General features: G+C 42.7%; 1 protein-coding gene across 1 annotated transcript; it reads left to right on the top strand.

Moving 5' to 3' along the window:
• The first annotated feature begins 1839 nt into the window (after positions 1-1839).
• Positions 1840-9227, top strand: LOC133841225 (toll-like receptor Tollo). Its single transcript, XM_062273578.1, is given in 3 exon segments — positions 1840-2489; positions 2491-2946; positions 2948-9227. Coding segments are annotated over 3 exon segments (4110 nt in total). The 5' UTR covers positions 1840-2369; the 3' UTR covers positions 6482-9227.
• Positions 9228-14364: the final 5137 nt, after the last annotated feature.

The following is a 14364-nucleotide window of genomic DNA, read 5'->3' as shown; positions in this document are numbered from 1 at the left end:
ACGGACAGATCGACAGTTTGCCAGTTCGTCAGCTTGCAAGCTTTGTTGGCTGATTGACCAGCCGGTCAGGTCCAAGAGCGATCAACGATCAGCGATCAAAAGCGTCGAGTCAAGTCGAGTCGAGGCAAAGGCAGGCCCAACGCAACTGCTCTCATAAATCAAGAAAAATCAGTCAATTTTTTATGTGTGTACGTATGGCGCGTATATCAAACTGACATTGCCTGCATTAACAATTGATTTCAATAATTTTTTATTATTATTTTTGCTCTCGTCGCTTAAGCCGCATTCGCCTCCAGATCAGATCACACACCACAGTCTCAGCTCACAGCTCACAAGTCTCACGAACTCACATTGCGCTCAATTTAGTTCTTTGTGTTTGGTGCTATTCAGCAAACTGCACTCTCTCTCTTGCTCTCTTAGTCAATTTACGTTTTCGCTCTCACGCTCAGTTGCTGAATATGAAACTCACTCAATTTGATTGTAGCTCATTTGGATCAAAGGAAACTCGTCTAACCGGTGTGACGAGTGTCAATGTCTCATTGGAAATTGTTCGCTTGGCGTTGACGCTCAACGAAACAGACAAGGGAGACACACAGTGCACAGTGGTACAAAATAGTAGCAGGTTGCAAATTAATTGGGCCTAATATATGGAAATTGATGATTTCAGAAAGCAATGTTTAAATTATCTTATATTAAATTCACCCAGAAGTAGAGACCCTATCAAAAACTCCTAAACGTTTTATGAAAAGTTTTAAACTTATGAAACTTTGAAAGAATTATAGAAGTTTTACAGTAAAGTATATTTTTGCGTACCATTAAAGATTATTTGTGCATTCTATAATATTTGTTGAATGCTAATGCAATTTTAGGAATTTTGTAAGTAAAATACTTATTTATTAGAATTTCTACTACATTTTAATGCAATATTTTTGTATTCATTTGAACATATGTACGTAAAGTGTATCTTTTAAATATGCATCTTTATTTTAAGATAGACAATTCTAAAGTTTATTTGAAAGTTATACAAATTTTTATAAAATCCAATAAAAAAAACTATATATAAAACATACATATATCAATTTCATAATATTATCCGAAGCATCTTTAAGTTACAGCAATTTAAGCACTTTAATAGCTGCATTTTATATGTTTCACCTGTTATATTTAATTAAATTTTTTCTTCATTTGGTATGTGCGTATGTATGTATTACAAATTCACAAGCATGAACTTATTGTTCACTAAGAAAACAAAAGAAGTCTATAATATTACATTAGTAGATGAATCTTTGCGATGCTCTATTTCAGGCAGTCTATTATGTCAAGCTCTTAGCTTATCTCTGTGCTCATCTTTCGTAAATCCAGCTCAAATTCTAGCCTGGGAGATCACCTGTTTATCTTTCGATCTTACTTCCTCGATCGTCTTACAGGCAGAGCCACTTCCTACTCTCTCACGGTATCCGTTTTGCCTTTCCTCAGCCCACACTCGGTTGGGCAATAAAACATTGTCAATACTCGGCCCACTGTGCATTGCGACTATTGTGCGTTGCGTTTTGCGTTTGCGTTTTCATTGCATAGACATTCGTAGTCGCCTCGCGCAGTGTTTGTTTTGCTCACCCTCCTCTCAGGTACTTCTCTCTCACTCATTTACAATGTGCCAGTGCATTGCGCACCCAACACACAACAAAACGCAGCGCTCTCAATGTGCCACAGTCTTTGTGTGCGTGTTCATTGAGTGCTCGCCCAGAGGCATAATTTGAGTGTAAAACGCGAGTTCACTCAAAGGCAGCTTGCTGAGTCGGATCTCAGCGGCACTTGCTGCTCTCCGACGTTTGCTCAGTGCGATCAGTTTTTGAGTTGACTTCGAGCAGAGCGCACGCGTTGTCGGTTAAACGAATCGAAACGAAGTGAAACGAAGTAATGAATGAGACGAGTGCTCGCAAGTTGTACGAAATAGAGAAAAAATATTTATCAAAGTCGAAATAAAAAAAGTATCACAGTCGCAATCGCACCCCCCACTTGGATTACGGTCAGCGCGAATGAGCCAACAAACAAACAAGAAAATCAAATTAAAAATACCAACAAATCGAATGAGTGCGAAAGAGAAAATCTAAAGAAAAATAGCATATAAAAAAGTTTATAGCCACTACCATTATATGGTGTAGATGGTGTGTGTGGTGTGCTGTGTGTTTTATTATTACTACACGCTCTCGTGGATTGTGCAAACAACAATTCGATAAAAGATATTCCAAAATATCCCACAAAAATGGCCTGCAAATAACCCCCCGCGACAACAACAACAAAATTGCAACAAAATCCACATAGTATCCCCATCCTCTCCAGTCAAAAACCGGAGACAAAAACCATACAAAATGCTGGCTAGCCACATGCTCTACGTCCTCATTGCCAGCTGTGTCATGCCCATCTTTGGGGCGGCACTGAGCAAGACGGTGTTGTACCAGGCACCCGACGAATGCCGCTGGAGCGGCGGAGGGGGAGCACGACATCACATTGGTTTGTCATCTGCGCACCATCAACTCGGAGCTGGAGAACACCAACTTCAGTGTGATCCAACCGCACAACACGGTGCGATTACGCCTCGAGTGCAGTGATGCTCTGTTCTTCCAGAGCAGTCTCAGTCCCGATAGCTTTCGATCGCTGGTCGAGCTACGTGACCTGACCATCGAGTACTGCAAGTTGGGCAATCTCACAGATGGTTCATTTCGTGGACTGCACGAACTGCGCAATCTTACGATACGCACTCACAATGGGGACTGGTCAACGATGTCGCTGGAGATGGCATCGAATAGTTTTGTCGAGTTTCGGCAACTGGAACGTCTCGACTTGAGTCTGAACAACATTTGGCTAATACCCGATGGCATGGTGTGTCCGCTGAAGTCGCTGCAACATCTGAATGCATCGTACAATAAAATCCAAGACATAAGTAACTTTTTACTTTGGCGCCTCGTTGAGTTCGAGGAAGTCGCGCGTTTGCGGCTCGACGCTGCAATCGCTGGACTTGAGTGCCAACAAAATGATCAGTCTGCCGTCGGCCATGTTATCGGCTCTGGTGCGTCTGACCCACTTGAATATGGCACGCAATAGCATGAGCTTTCTGGCCGATCGAGCGTTCGAGGGTCTCATATCGCTGCGTGTCGTCGATCTTTCAGCCAATCGTCTGACCTCGCTGCCCCCCGAACTCTTTGCCGAAACGAAGCAGCTGCAGGAGATTTATCTGAAAAACAATTCCATTAACGTCTTGGCGCCTGGCATCTTCAGTGAACTCGCCGAGTTGCTGGTGCTTGATCTGGCCAACAACGAGCTCAACTCGCAGTGGATCAATGTGGAGACATTTGTGGGTCTGAAGCAGCTGGTCAAACTCGATTTGTCGGCCAATAAAATCAGTCGCCTGGAAGCGCACATCTTTCGCCCCCTCGCTAGTCTACAGATCTTGAAGCTAGAAGAGAACTACATTGATCAGCTGCCCGCTGGCATCTTTGCCGATCTCAGCAATCTGCACACACTCATTCTGTCCAACAATCGCATCTCGGTGATTGAGCAACGCACTCTGCAAGGACTGCACAATCTGCAGGTGTTGTCGCTGGACTACAATCGACTGGCCAAACTGGATGCACGATCACTGATCAATTGCACACAGCTGCAGGATCTGCACCTCAATGACAACAAATTACAAGCGGTGCCTGAGGCTTTGCTGCATGTCCCCCTGCTCAAGACTTTGGATGTGGGCGAGAATATGATCAGTCAGATTGAGAATACGAGTGTGACACAACTGGAGAATCTCTACGGACTCCGCATGACGGAGAATTCACTCACCCACATACGCCGTGGTGTCTTCGATCGCATGCGTGCACTGCAGATACTTAATTTATCTGGCAACAAACTGAAATCAATTGAAGCAGGAGCTTTGTTGAAGAACACTCAACTGCAGGCCATACGCTTGGATGGAAATCAGCTGAAGAGTATTGCAGGTTTGTTTACCGAACTGAACAACCTTGTCTGGCTGAATATATCGGGTAATCGATTGGAGAAATTCGATTACTCGCACATACCCTACGGACTGCAGTGGCTGGATGTGCGTGCCAATCGCATCACCCAGCTGGGCAACTACTTTGAGTACGACAATGAGCTGAGCCTGACCACCTTCGATGCCAGCTATAATTTGCTGTCGGAGATCACCGCCAACTCGATACCGAACAGCGTCGAGGTGCTGTATCTGAATGACAATCAGATTAGCAAAATCCAACCGTATACGTTCTTCAAGAAGCCCAATCTCACACGTGTCGATCTCATACGCAACAAGCTGACCACGTTGGAACCGAATGCACTCAGGCTATCCCCGATCGCCGAGGATCGCGAGATACCCGAGTTCTATATTGGACACAATGCGTACCAATGCGATTGCAATCTCGATTGGCTGCAGAAGATCAATCGCGAGTCACGCACACAGCCGCAGCTCATGGATCTCGATCAGATCTATTGCAAATTATCGTATGCACGCGGCGCCACGCATGTCTCGCTCATTGAGGCCAAGTCCAATGATTTCCTCTGCAAATACGAATCGCATTGCTTTGCGCTGTGCCACTGCTGCGATTTTCAGGCCTGCGACTGCAAAATGGAATGTCCCGATCGTTGTGCCTGCTATCACGATCAGTCCTGGACCTCCAATGTTGTCGATTGCAGTCGTGCCAGCTACGAACGGACGCTGCCCTCCCACATACCCATGGATGCCACACAATTGTATCTGGATGGCAACACATTCACCGAGCTGCAGAGTCATGCGTTCATCGGTCGCAAGCGCCTCAAGGTGTTGCATTTGAATCATTCACGCATCGAGACGCTGCACAATCGCACCTTCTATGGGTTACTCGAGTTGGAGGTACTGCAATTGCAGAACAATCTGTTGCGTCAACTCAATGGCAATGAGTTTCAGGGTTTGGACAATCTGCAAGAACTCTATCTGCAGCATAATGCCATTGCCAGCATTGATACGCTCACCTTTACCCATCTGTATCATCTGAAGATACTGCGACTCGATCACAATGCCATTACCTCATTCGCCGTGTGGAACTTTTTGCCCAGCTACCTTAACGAGCTGCGTCTCGCTGGCAATCCATGGAGCTGTCGCTGCGAGTTCATTGACAAGCTGCGCGATTACATGGGACGTCATGAGTATGTGCAGGATCGCCAGAAGCTGCGTTGCCAGATGCCCGGGAATGGAACCCAAGAGCAGCCGCTGCAAATGGCCATCTATGCGGCATCCGCCGGTGCCGATTCCCTGCCCGTGGTGCAGTGCAGCCAAACGATGCAGCTGGGACTCGACAACAGCTTCAACTATGCGGAACGTGCCGGTGAAGCGGGAGATGCCATCGGTGGCAACATGACCTCCACCAAGATGATACTCACCCAGCCACCCAAACAGGATTATATTCCCATTTTGGTGGCCATACTCACTGCCTTCATCTTCATCATGATCTGCACGCTGTTGGTGTTCATCTTCCGGCAGGAGATGCGTGTCTGGTGTCACTCGCGCTTCGGTGTGCGACTCTTCTACAACGGTCAAAAGGATGTGGATAAGAATGAGCGTGAAAAACTGTTCGATGCCTTCATCTCGTATTCATCCAAGGACGAACTGTTTGTCAACGAGGAGCTGGCCCCAATGCTGGAGCTGGGCGAACAACGCTACAAACTGTGCCTGCATCAGCGTGACTTCCCCGTGGGCGGCTATCTGCCCGAAACCATTGTCCAGGCCATCGACAGCAGTCGTCGCACAATCATGGTTGTCTCCGAGAACTTCATCAAGTCCGAGTGGTGTCGCTTCGAGTTCAAGTCGGCGCATCAATCGGTGTTGCGCGATCGTCGGCGTCGCCTTATTGTAATTGTGCTGGGAGAGGTGCCGCAGAAGGAGCTGGATCCCGATCTGCGTTTATATCTGAAGACGAACACGTATCTGCAGTGGGGCGACAAGTTGTTCTGGCAAAAGTTGCGCTTTGCTCTGCCGGATGTTTCCTCGTCGGCATCGCATGGCCAGCGTGCCCCGCAACCTTGCCACGCGCCCATCAATCATCCCGCCTACCATCATCATCATCATGTGCATCAGCAGCAGCAGCTGCCGCTGCCAATGCCGTTGCATGCAGCGCCGCCGCCGACGTCGTCGTCGCATTCGCATCCTCCGCATCCGCATCATCAGCAGCAGTTTATGCTGCCGCCGCCGCCGCTGCAGCCGGGCAGCTTTCGACGTCAGCCATCGACGCAGCAATCGCATCGCGGCAACAACAACAATCAACAGCAGCAGCAACAACAAGCAGCGCTGCTAATGGGTGGCAGCGCTGCTGGCGTTGGCGCAGCAGCGAACGCTTCGCCGCAAATGATTCCGTTAGCGGGCGGCATACAGCAGCAGAGTTTGCCGTTGCCGCCGCAGTCAGCGTCGCAGCCAACGCCGGCGTCGCGTAATCTGCACATGTGAGTGGGAGCAATGGTGAAGTAAGAGGAAGAATGAGTGAGATCGTTTAGAGCTTTTAGGCGCAGCTTAAAAGCTTGCTAGGAGTCCTAAAGGGCAAAAAGGGAAAGAGAGAGAGAAAGAGAGTGAGAAGCAGGCTGACAGCAAGTTCAAGGGCAGTTTAAAGCTCCACAGAAACAACAACAATGCAAACAACAAAAATGCAATTATTTTTTATACATATCGAAAGCAGAAGTTCGCCATGGGATTTAGATCAGTTTGGTTCATTTCAATGCAACCAGCGACATGGAATCAAAGATTTCAGCCCCGCAGCTCAGTTTTTCTTGAATAGGATTCAGTTTGTGTTTTAAACTCGTTATTTTTGAACCCCACAATTGACATGAGGCTTACGAGCTTTGCAGAAAGCTTTCATCCACGCTTCCCCCTAGCAAATGCAATGTGAGCCACAGTCACAAGTCACAGTCAATATGCAAATGAAAAGCGTTTAGCGATAAAAGCCTAGTTACATGTTAAAATAGCTGCAGCAAACGGCAACAACAAAAATAAATGCAACAGCTAAGGGGCAAACGAGTAAAAGAAAGAATGAACAACAATATCAGCAACAGCAGCAGCAGCAACAACAGCAACAACAACAACAGTAAACCGTAAAATACCAAATAGTCGTGGGCAGAGGCGGGTGGCAACTAAAGAGCGAGAGAGGAAGAGAGAGCGAGACGAGACGAGCCAATTGTTGTTGGCCCTGTTCTGTTTTCTTACGGCCAGCTATTTTCAGTTTCCTGGCTCGTAGCAAGATTCAGAAAATTGATGTTGCATGCAACAACCAGTTGGCAACAAAAGGGGGCAGACAGACGACGCAACGTAGCAGACGCAGCCAAGGCCCAAAACAATTTTTTTCCTCTGCCTGTTTCTTTTTCTTTTTTTGTTTTGTTTTTGTTTTTGTTGTTATTTTCTCTACGTACCACCATCTTTTGCTGTAGCTGTTGTCGATTTCGTTTGTTGTTGCAACGTTCACTCGTTAGTTCATCTTAACTGCTGCATTTTACAGTAACAAGCGTGTGTGTGTGTGGGACACAGAAAATAGGCAACATCAGAGAGCTCATGTCTAGGAGCAAAAACAAAACGGGCGAACGAAGAGCAGGAAAAACAAAAGAAAAATGAAAAGAAAATTGTAGCAACACAGACAAAAAAAAAGTGCGACATGAGCTGAGCGTCAGGGCCATTGCATTGAGTCAGTCAGAGTCAGAGCCACAGCTCTAGACCGGCAACAGACAGTTACTGGGATACGTCGCAGCTGCAACACACACACACAAACAGACAGTTAGTTTTTGGGAGCCAGCTACACGTGCCGATTAGCCAGAGTTGCTCACACAGTTGTCGAAGGCGAAAAGATCAAGCAGCATGCAGAAAAGCAAGGCGAAAACTTTTGACAAAGGTCAGACCAGAAGGTAAACCAAAGTGAAAAGCCAGCCAGGCAGCCCAGCACTTCAACGATCTGGCAGCACTGCACTATTAAGTTGGCTGCGCCATCGACAAAATTAGTAAATTGGCAATGTGTGACCTTGCTGAGGCACTTTGAAAGTTTCCCCTATGCAACAATTTCCCAGGCTGCATTTTGCTGAGAGTTGCGACCCCAGAAACTAGAAAATCCTCAAGTGAAATAGAGAAAAAGATTCGCACGTGTGCCGCTGGCCCAAACTCTCGATTCGTGTCGTGTCTTGTACTTGGGCCAAGGCATTCAGCAAAATCAAACTAACAAATGCGCTTTCACAGCTACAGCTAAAACTACACACAGACAGACAGACAGACACAACATAGCAATGCAGCAGATAAATAGAGGAAACATGTAACAGAACAGAACAGAACAAAGCAAAGCAAAGCAAAGAGAACTGAGCTTGAACAGTGCTACAGATTAGTTGGATGCGATTAAAATCTACCTTGTTGTTGTTTGTTACGCCTGTTTTAGTTCTTCCTCTCTCATTCTTTCTCTATTTGTCTCACTCACTCTTCAAGTTCAACTGAATGCATTCCAAAAGCAAGAAACTAGTTAACTGTTAGCCTGTGTAAAATTGTAAATAAATCTTTTGAGTTAGGATCCAATTTAAACTCCCGCTTAAATGTTAAATTGTACGTTTATTTGTTTAATAATTGTGATATTTTGTTTGATTAAGCTTCAATTATATTATTATTATTATTATATACGAGTATGTGAAGAATACGAACACGAACTATTAATTTTACGCTACTTTTGCCACCATCATTTGTCCTATCAACAAATAACAGTAATAATAATGTATTTAAATCGTAAACTCTTCTCCTCATAAGTTATGTTAGTCCATAAGTTAATTAGCTCGAATCCCGAACTCACCCACACACATGCTCACTCACACACACAAACGAATTTATCCCATCAATATATACAGCCATATTAACTCTACAAAATGTCACATTTGTGGGTGTGAGTGAGAGTATGTGTGTGTGTGTGGTGTAAAAACGAAATATAGAAAAGCATAAATCGACTGATTATATCTAGACATGTGCAGATACATGTATCTGGTAGCTATAACTCTTCATATTGATATACGCAATGTGCTCGTCGTTGTAAATATATATTTTAGCTGTATAACTATAACTGTATTCTTGTATTTTGATTTTTATTGGTAACTTTATGTTTTCTAGTTTATAGCCAAAAAAACAAAAAAGCGACAAAAATTATATAAATATATCGAAACAAAAAATGATAATCGAAACAAAAAAAAAAAACACTCCCAGCATTTTTTATTTATACCTCATTTAATTTGCATTTTTATAGCTGAAATTTTGCACGGCAGCAGTTTCTTTTTGGTTATACTATGAGTAGTATATGGCTGATAAGTCATAAACCATCCGCCTTGACATTTGATACAGAAACTGGGGCGTAAATAAACAGCAAACATATTTTCAGCTCCCTCCGCGCTGACCATGTCTCCGTGGTCCCCCGAATTGGCCGGAATTCAATATCAGTATCTTAATCAGAAAGAGTGGGTTCATCGCACAGTCCACAGTTTTTTTTCATTTTTTCATTCTGCTTACTGGAGCATTTCGCTTCATAGTATCCATAATACTTAAGAAATTCGCAAGACAAACATAAAAAAAAGAGAAACAAAAAGAAGAACACACGAGAGCGGGTTGGAAAGTTGCTGAATAAATTAAAATAAATGGCATTTTAATAAATAAATTCAACAAGGTGATGATACTAAGAATATACTGGTTGGAGTCTATGACATTTGCAGATAATAAACGCGATTAAATCTTTATTGCAACTTGGCTTAAGTGTAGTTTCGTGTTCTGACACTGTAATAACCACTAAAAGTCATACTTAAAGTGAACTTGTTCTCGATGTGCTTCGCTTTGGCTAATTTGTGGCTCACCTATAGGTCACATGCATGGGAAGCTTTCAAAGCTCAAAGCTCCTAATACGCTTAGCACTGAAAGTGCACTAATACATGTGCACACATCTACCAATACTTTGTAATCAATGTAAATTAATTGACCATTTCATGTATATCGATAAATTTCTTTTTAATTTAATTTAAACTTTGTTAGTCAACAAACTGTTTTTAATGCCCTCGTTTTACATTATTGCTTCATTGGAATTTTAGCTTAAACCCAATTTAGCCGCCTTCATTTTTCCCAAGCTTGTCTCTTCTACTCATGCATATTTTATAGATAGCGTCGCACTATCATCACAATTTTTTGTATACTCGTGGCTCACGTTGTCGATGTTGTTGTTGCACTTGGTATTCTTAGTCCACGGGGCCCACAGCGTTGTATTATTGCTGATTTTGCAATCTTTGTAGAAATGAATGAATAATTTTTATGATCAATTAAATGCGCAATAAAATTGATGGGCCCCCACGAAAAAAGAGGGGGAAAAAAAACGAGTCAACGTCCAGTAACAAGCTGCGTGCTGTGAGTCTGTCTATCTACCATGAGTGTACATAAGTGTGAGTGTGAGCTGTGTGGAGCTGTGATTCGCGTCTACCAACATAAATTCACATTGCTTAAATTAGCAAAATTTACAATCAATCATTAGCAGGCGGAATGCCGCCAACGTCGATGCCGATGCCGATGTCTATGTCGATGTCGACGCGTCTTTGATCTGCAATCAACGAACCAAAAGGAATCTCAATATGTATCTGTATCTGTGTGTTTTGTAACTTTTTTCATTGTTTCTTTTTTTTCAGTCAGTATCTTTGAGTTACACATATGACTTGCACGTATATAGGTTAACCGGCACAAAGGCGCAAAAAAGTTCAAGCTCAAGTTAAACCCTTTTCAATTTTTTTTGCTCCCCTCCTCGCGCCTTAACTGGTCTCCGCCCCTCATCGCAGTACGACTTCGATGTACCTATTTCAATGCAAAAAGTTTTGCGCAAAAAAGCAAATGAAAGAAAAAACACGTCAAATATTAAAAACTTTTCTTTCCCTTTTACTTTCTACGGGCTTAAATATATGTCTTCTCTTCACTTCTCTTCTCTTCTGTTTTATTTTTTATCAATTTCGTTTGTGGGATTTGTTACGCCGTAATGGATGAAACCATTCCATATCCACCCACTAAGCTAAACTTTCAATTGAATTCTTATTTCTTGCTGTTGTTGCTGAGCGAAAGTTAAAGTCTGTCTTAGGGGTTGCGGAGAGTTAGGATTGGCCCTGCAGCTGCGGGTCGGCTGTCATTTGGTCTAAACACAGCCAGCCACCCGACGTAAATATTTCGGTTAACAAGTCAGTTTAGTGTCAAAAGAGAGGCTCTTTTTTTTATTTATAGACGCGCTAACTTGGCTGAGAGCAGGGCTGTAACAGAAGTTGAAGAAAAGTGTCTATTATTAGGCAATAAAGATTACCCATGAGTAAAAATACATAAAGGTAAATAAAACGATATATTTGATATAAATTTTCTATTTATCTGTAACTCTTAATTGCGCCCTTGATTTGATCGGCCGCTGTGTTTGCTGCGCTAAACCGGCCCTGAGTTAATTTCGGACCCAAATAACATTTTCGCTTTGTGGCCAAAATTTTGCTGTACCTACATCAAAAAATTGCCACAGTTTGAAGTTTGCGAGGCTCAAAGTCAAATCAAAGTGCTTGCCCCCGCAGCTTATCATCCAATCCACCAATGCCACCTGAACTTTTCGGCCATATATCAGCGCCCCGAACTAAATCAGGCAATTGCTTAAAGAGTCTTTTTCACTCTTTCAGGTCTCTACTATGTGAATCTCGAATCCATTCTGGCTGTTGACTGCCTCGTCAATTATTCGAACAGCCACCCAATGGTTGCATCAAGCATCAAGAAACCAGCGACCAGCCACCAGCCACAAGCAAGCCAAAGCACTTGCCTCATTAGCCTCCAACGAATCGAAAGTCATAAACGTCTGCGATACAGCTACAATAACAATTCAGTACTCAACTCGTAGCCATGTCCATAGCGGGGCTGTGTATAAATAAATATGCTTTTATTGGAAGACGACTACAACTGTTTGCAATAAAAGCAACATTTTTCTTAATTTCCATTTCTTGCTAATTTAGCAGCCATAAATTGTCGGTCCATGTGGCCCGGGGTCTCGTTACCCACTGGGCTCTAGCTATATACCTAGTATGTAGTATTGTATTGAATGGATGGGGGCGAGTTCGGGGCACCCGAAACAAGCCAAGCTGAACCGCCGGTAGACACATAAAATTGGCTACAAATTATTGCACATTGTCAAAACAACATTGGTTTGCAATTTTCGCGCTTCAATGCAGATAGAGATTCCGATCAACCGAGGGAGAGGAGATGACATCCAGGGAATCGCAGTAAAAATCCCAAAAGAGGGAGAAAAACTGCCAAACCGACAACCGACAACTGGAAACTGACAATTGCAGTCAGGTAATCAAACTATTCCGATACCCTTAAGCGGCTATTTAAATGTTGTGTGAAACTGGTTCTATTAACTACTTAAAGTATTATTTTTTGCTTTCTTATTATACTCGTACTCATATTCTAATAAAGTTTGTAAAAATATAGTAATCTACATTTTATTGATCGTTTTGTTTTTACAGGAAACTAATTAAGTGTCATAAAAAAAGGGATAAGAATTAAATGAGTTTCATCTTGAATCAGCAGACAATTATGTTATACTAAAATATTAATTCTATTAAATATTATTTAAAACATTTGGTAATTGAAGATCTAAAAAGTTTGGAGTACTAGACAAATAAAAAGTTTATGTATAAAAAATTAAAAGACAATTTGATATTTTAAAACAAAATAACTTAATATGAAAATATATTTGCTCAACTAATTTCGTAAAGAAATTGTGCAACGTTGAATAAAATATAATATATTCTAGTTATAAGAATGCATTTTAATTATTGTAATTATAGCAATATAAAATAAAATGCATTTGCATGATTTTTTTGCTCAATTGATTTAATAATATTATATTTCAATCTTAATTTATTTGTTAAATTTTTCAACTAATTAATTAAAGTAATTAAAAGAGTATGCAAATTTCGCATATTGCATTAAAATCTTTTGCATTTACAGTTAACACTGATAATGTGCGTATCTGTGTATGGCTGAATTATAATGTTCTTACTGGTGTGTGTGTGCGTGTGTCTGCCGTGTGCAAATGTGTGAGTGTGAAATGGGTTAGGTTATGGAAGCAGAGCAAGAAAGGCATCGACATTGACATATTGGCGGTCGATTAATGTGAGACGAGAGAGTTGAGAGCTGAAGCTGTTGATTGTTTTCATTGAAATAAATGACAGAGTTTGGGTTGTTGACACACGCATTCGAGGCACATTTGATACCCTGCATAAATAATCATAATTTCGGATTCACTCGGCGCTCTTGCATAAAGGCAAATTTGTATGCGATTTATCTTATCGCGATCACGTTGCATCTGTGGGCTGTGAATGATGCCGATGATGATGCCAACAACGATGATGATGATGGCGATGATGATGATGATGATGATGATGACCGATGGACAGTGGACAGAGGACGCGTAAGTTTCACGTATTTTCATGCACGATTAAAGCCTTAATTTTCGACGTTGCGAACTGGACAAAATCTGCAGGTATCTGCAGCTCCTAATTAATGGTTTGCATCGGCTTCTTATCGCGCCGCACGCATCGCGATCGCCGCACCTTACCTCGCCCCCTTTTGCTGTCCAGTTGACTTGGCATCATCAGCATCTCTTCGCTGTGGCTGTAGCTGTGGCTGTGGCTTTGCTTTGCTAAGTGTTCATGGATCGCTCGGCGGCACCTGATCAAGGCACACAAGGTACACAAAAAGTACAACAGGCAAAGAAAAGATCCGACTTGGAACGTTGTACTGTATCTTTAGGCCCCGCTGCTGTCTGCTGCGCACAATTTTGTAATTCCTTGTGGCTTCTCTTGGGCACAGAGATTTTATGAGCTGTAGCATTGCACATTATTGATAATCCCGATACGCGTTTTGACTTGAACATTGAGCCTGAGAGATACTCTCTGCTCGGCTGCAACGTTGCAGGGGTGTTGTCAAGCCGAGCAAAATGCCTTGGCCAAGGAGGCTACCAAACACTGATAAGATGGCAGCAGCAGCAAGGCAGCATTGTGTTTTTTTTTCGGGGTGTTGTGCCTGTTTTCCTGATAGCGATCGAATATCGGACGAATCGGCCAAGGTAAAAAATGTCCTATGGTTGCAGGCAAGGTACTAAAGAGAAAGCTGTGCACAGAAGAGAAGCTCAAAAGATGGAAGCGCAACTGGAATTTGATCGTGCAAAAGATCTGTAGATGGGAAATGTTATATTGGCGAGTGATAAGCCGAAAAGGTTAGTAAGTGGACTAAATACTTTTCGTGTATCTCTACATGTTATTGATCATAAAAGA

The sequence above is a fragment of the Drosophila sulfurigaster genome, chromosome 3 (genome assembly GCF_023558435.1).
Source record: "Drosophila sulfurigaster albostrigata strain 15112-1811.04 chromosome 3, ASM2355843v2, whole genome shotgun sequence".
Classification (NCBI taxonomy): Eukaryota; Metazoa; Arthropoda; class Insecta; order Diptera; family Drosophilidae; genus Drosophila; species Drosophila sulfurigaster.
This window is presented reverse-complemented; position numbering and strand designations above follow the sequence as displayed.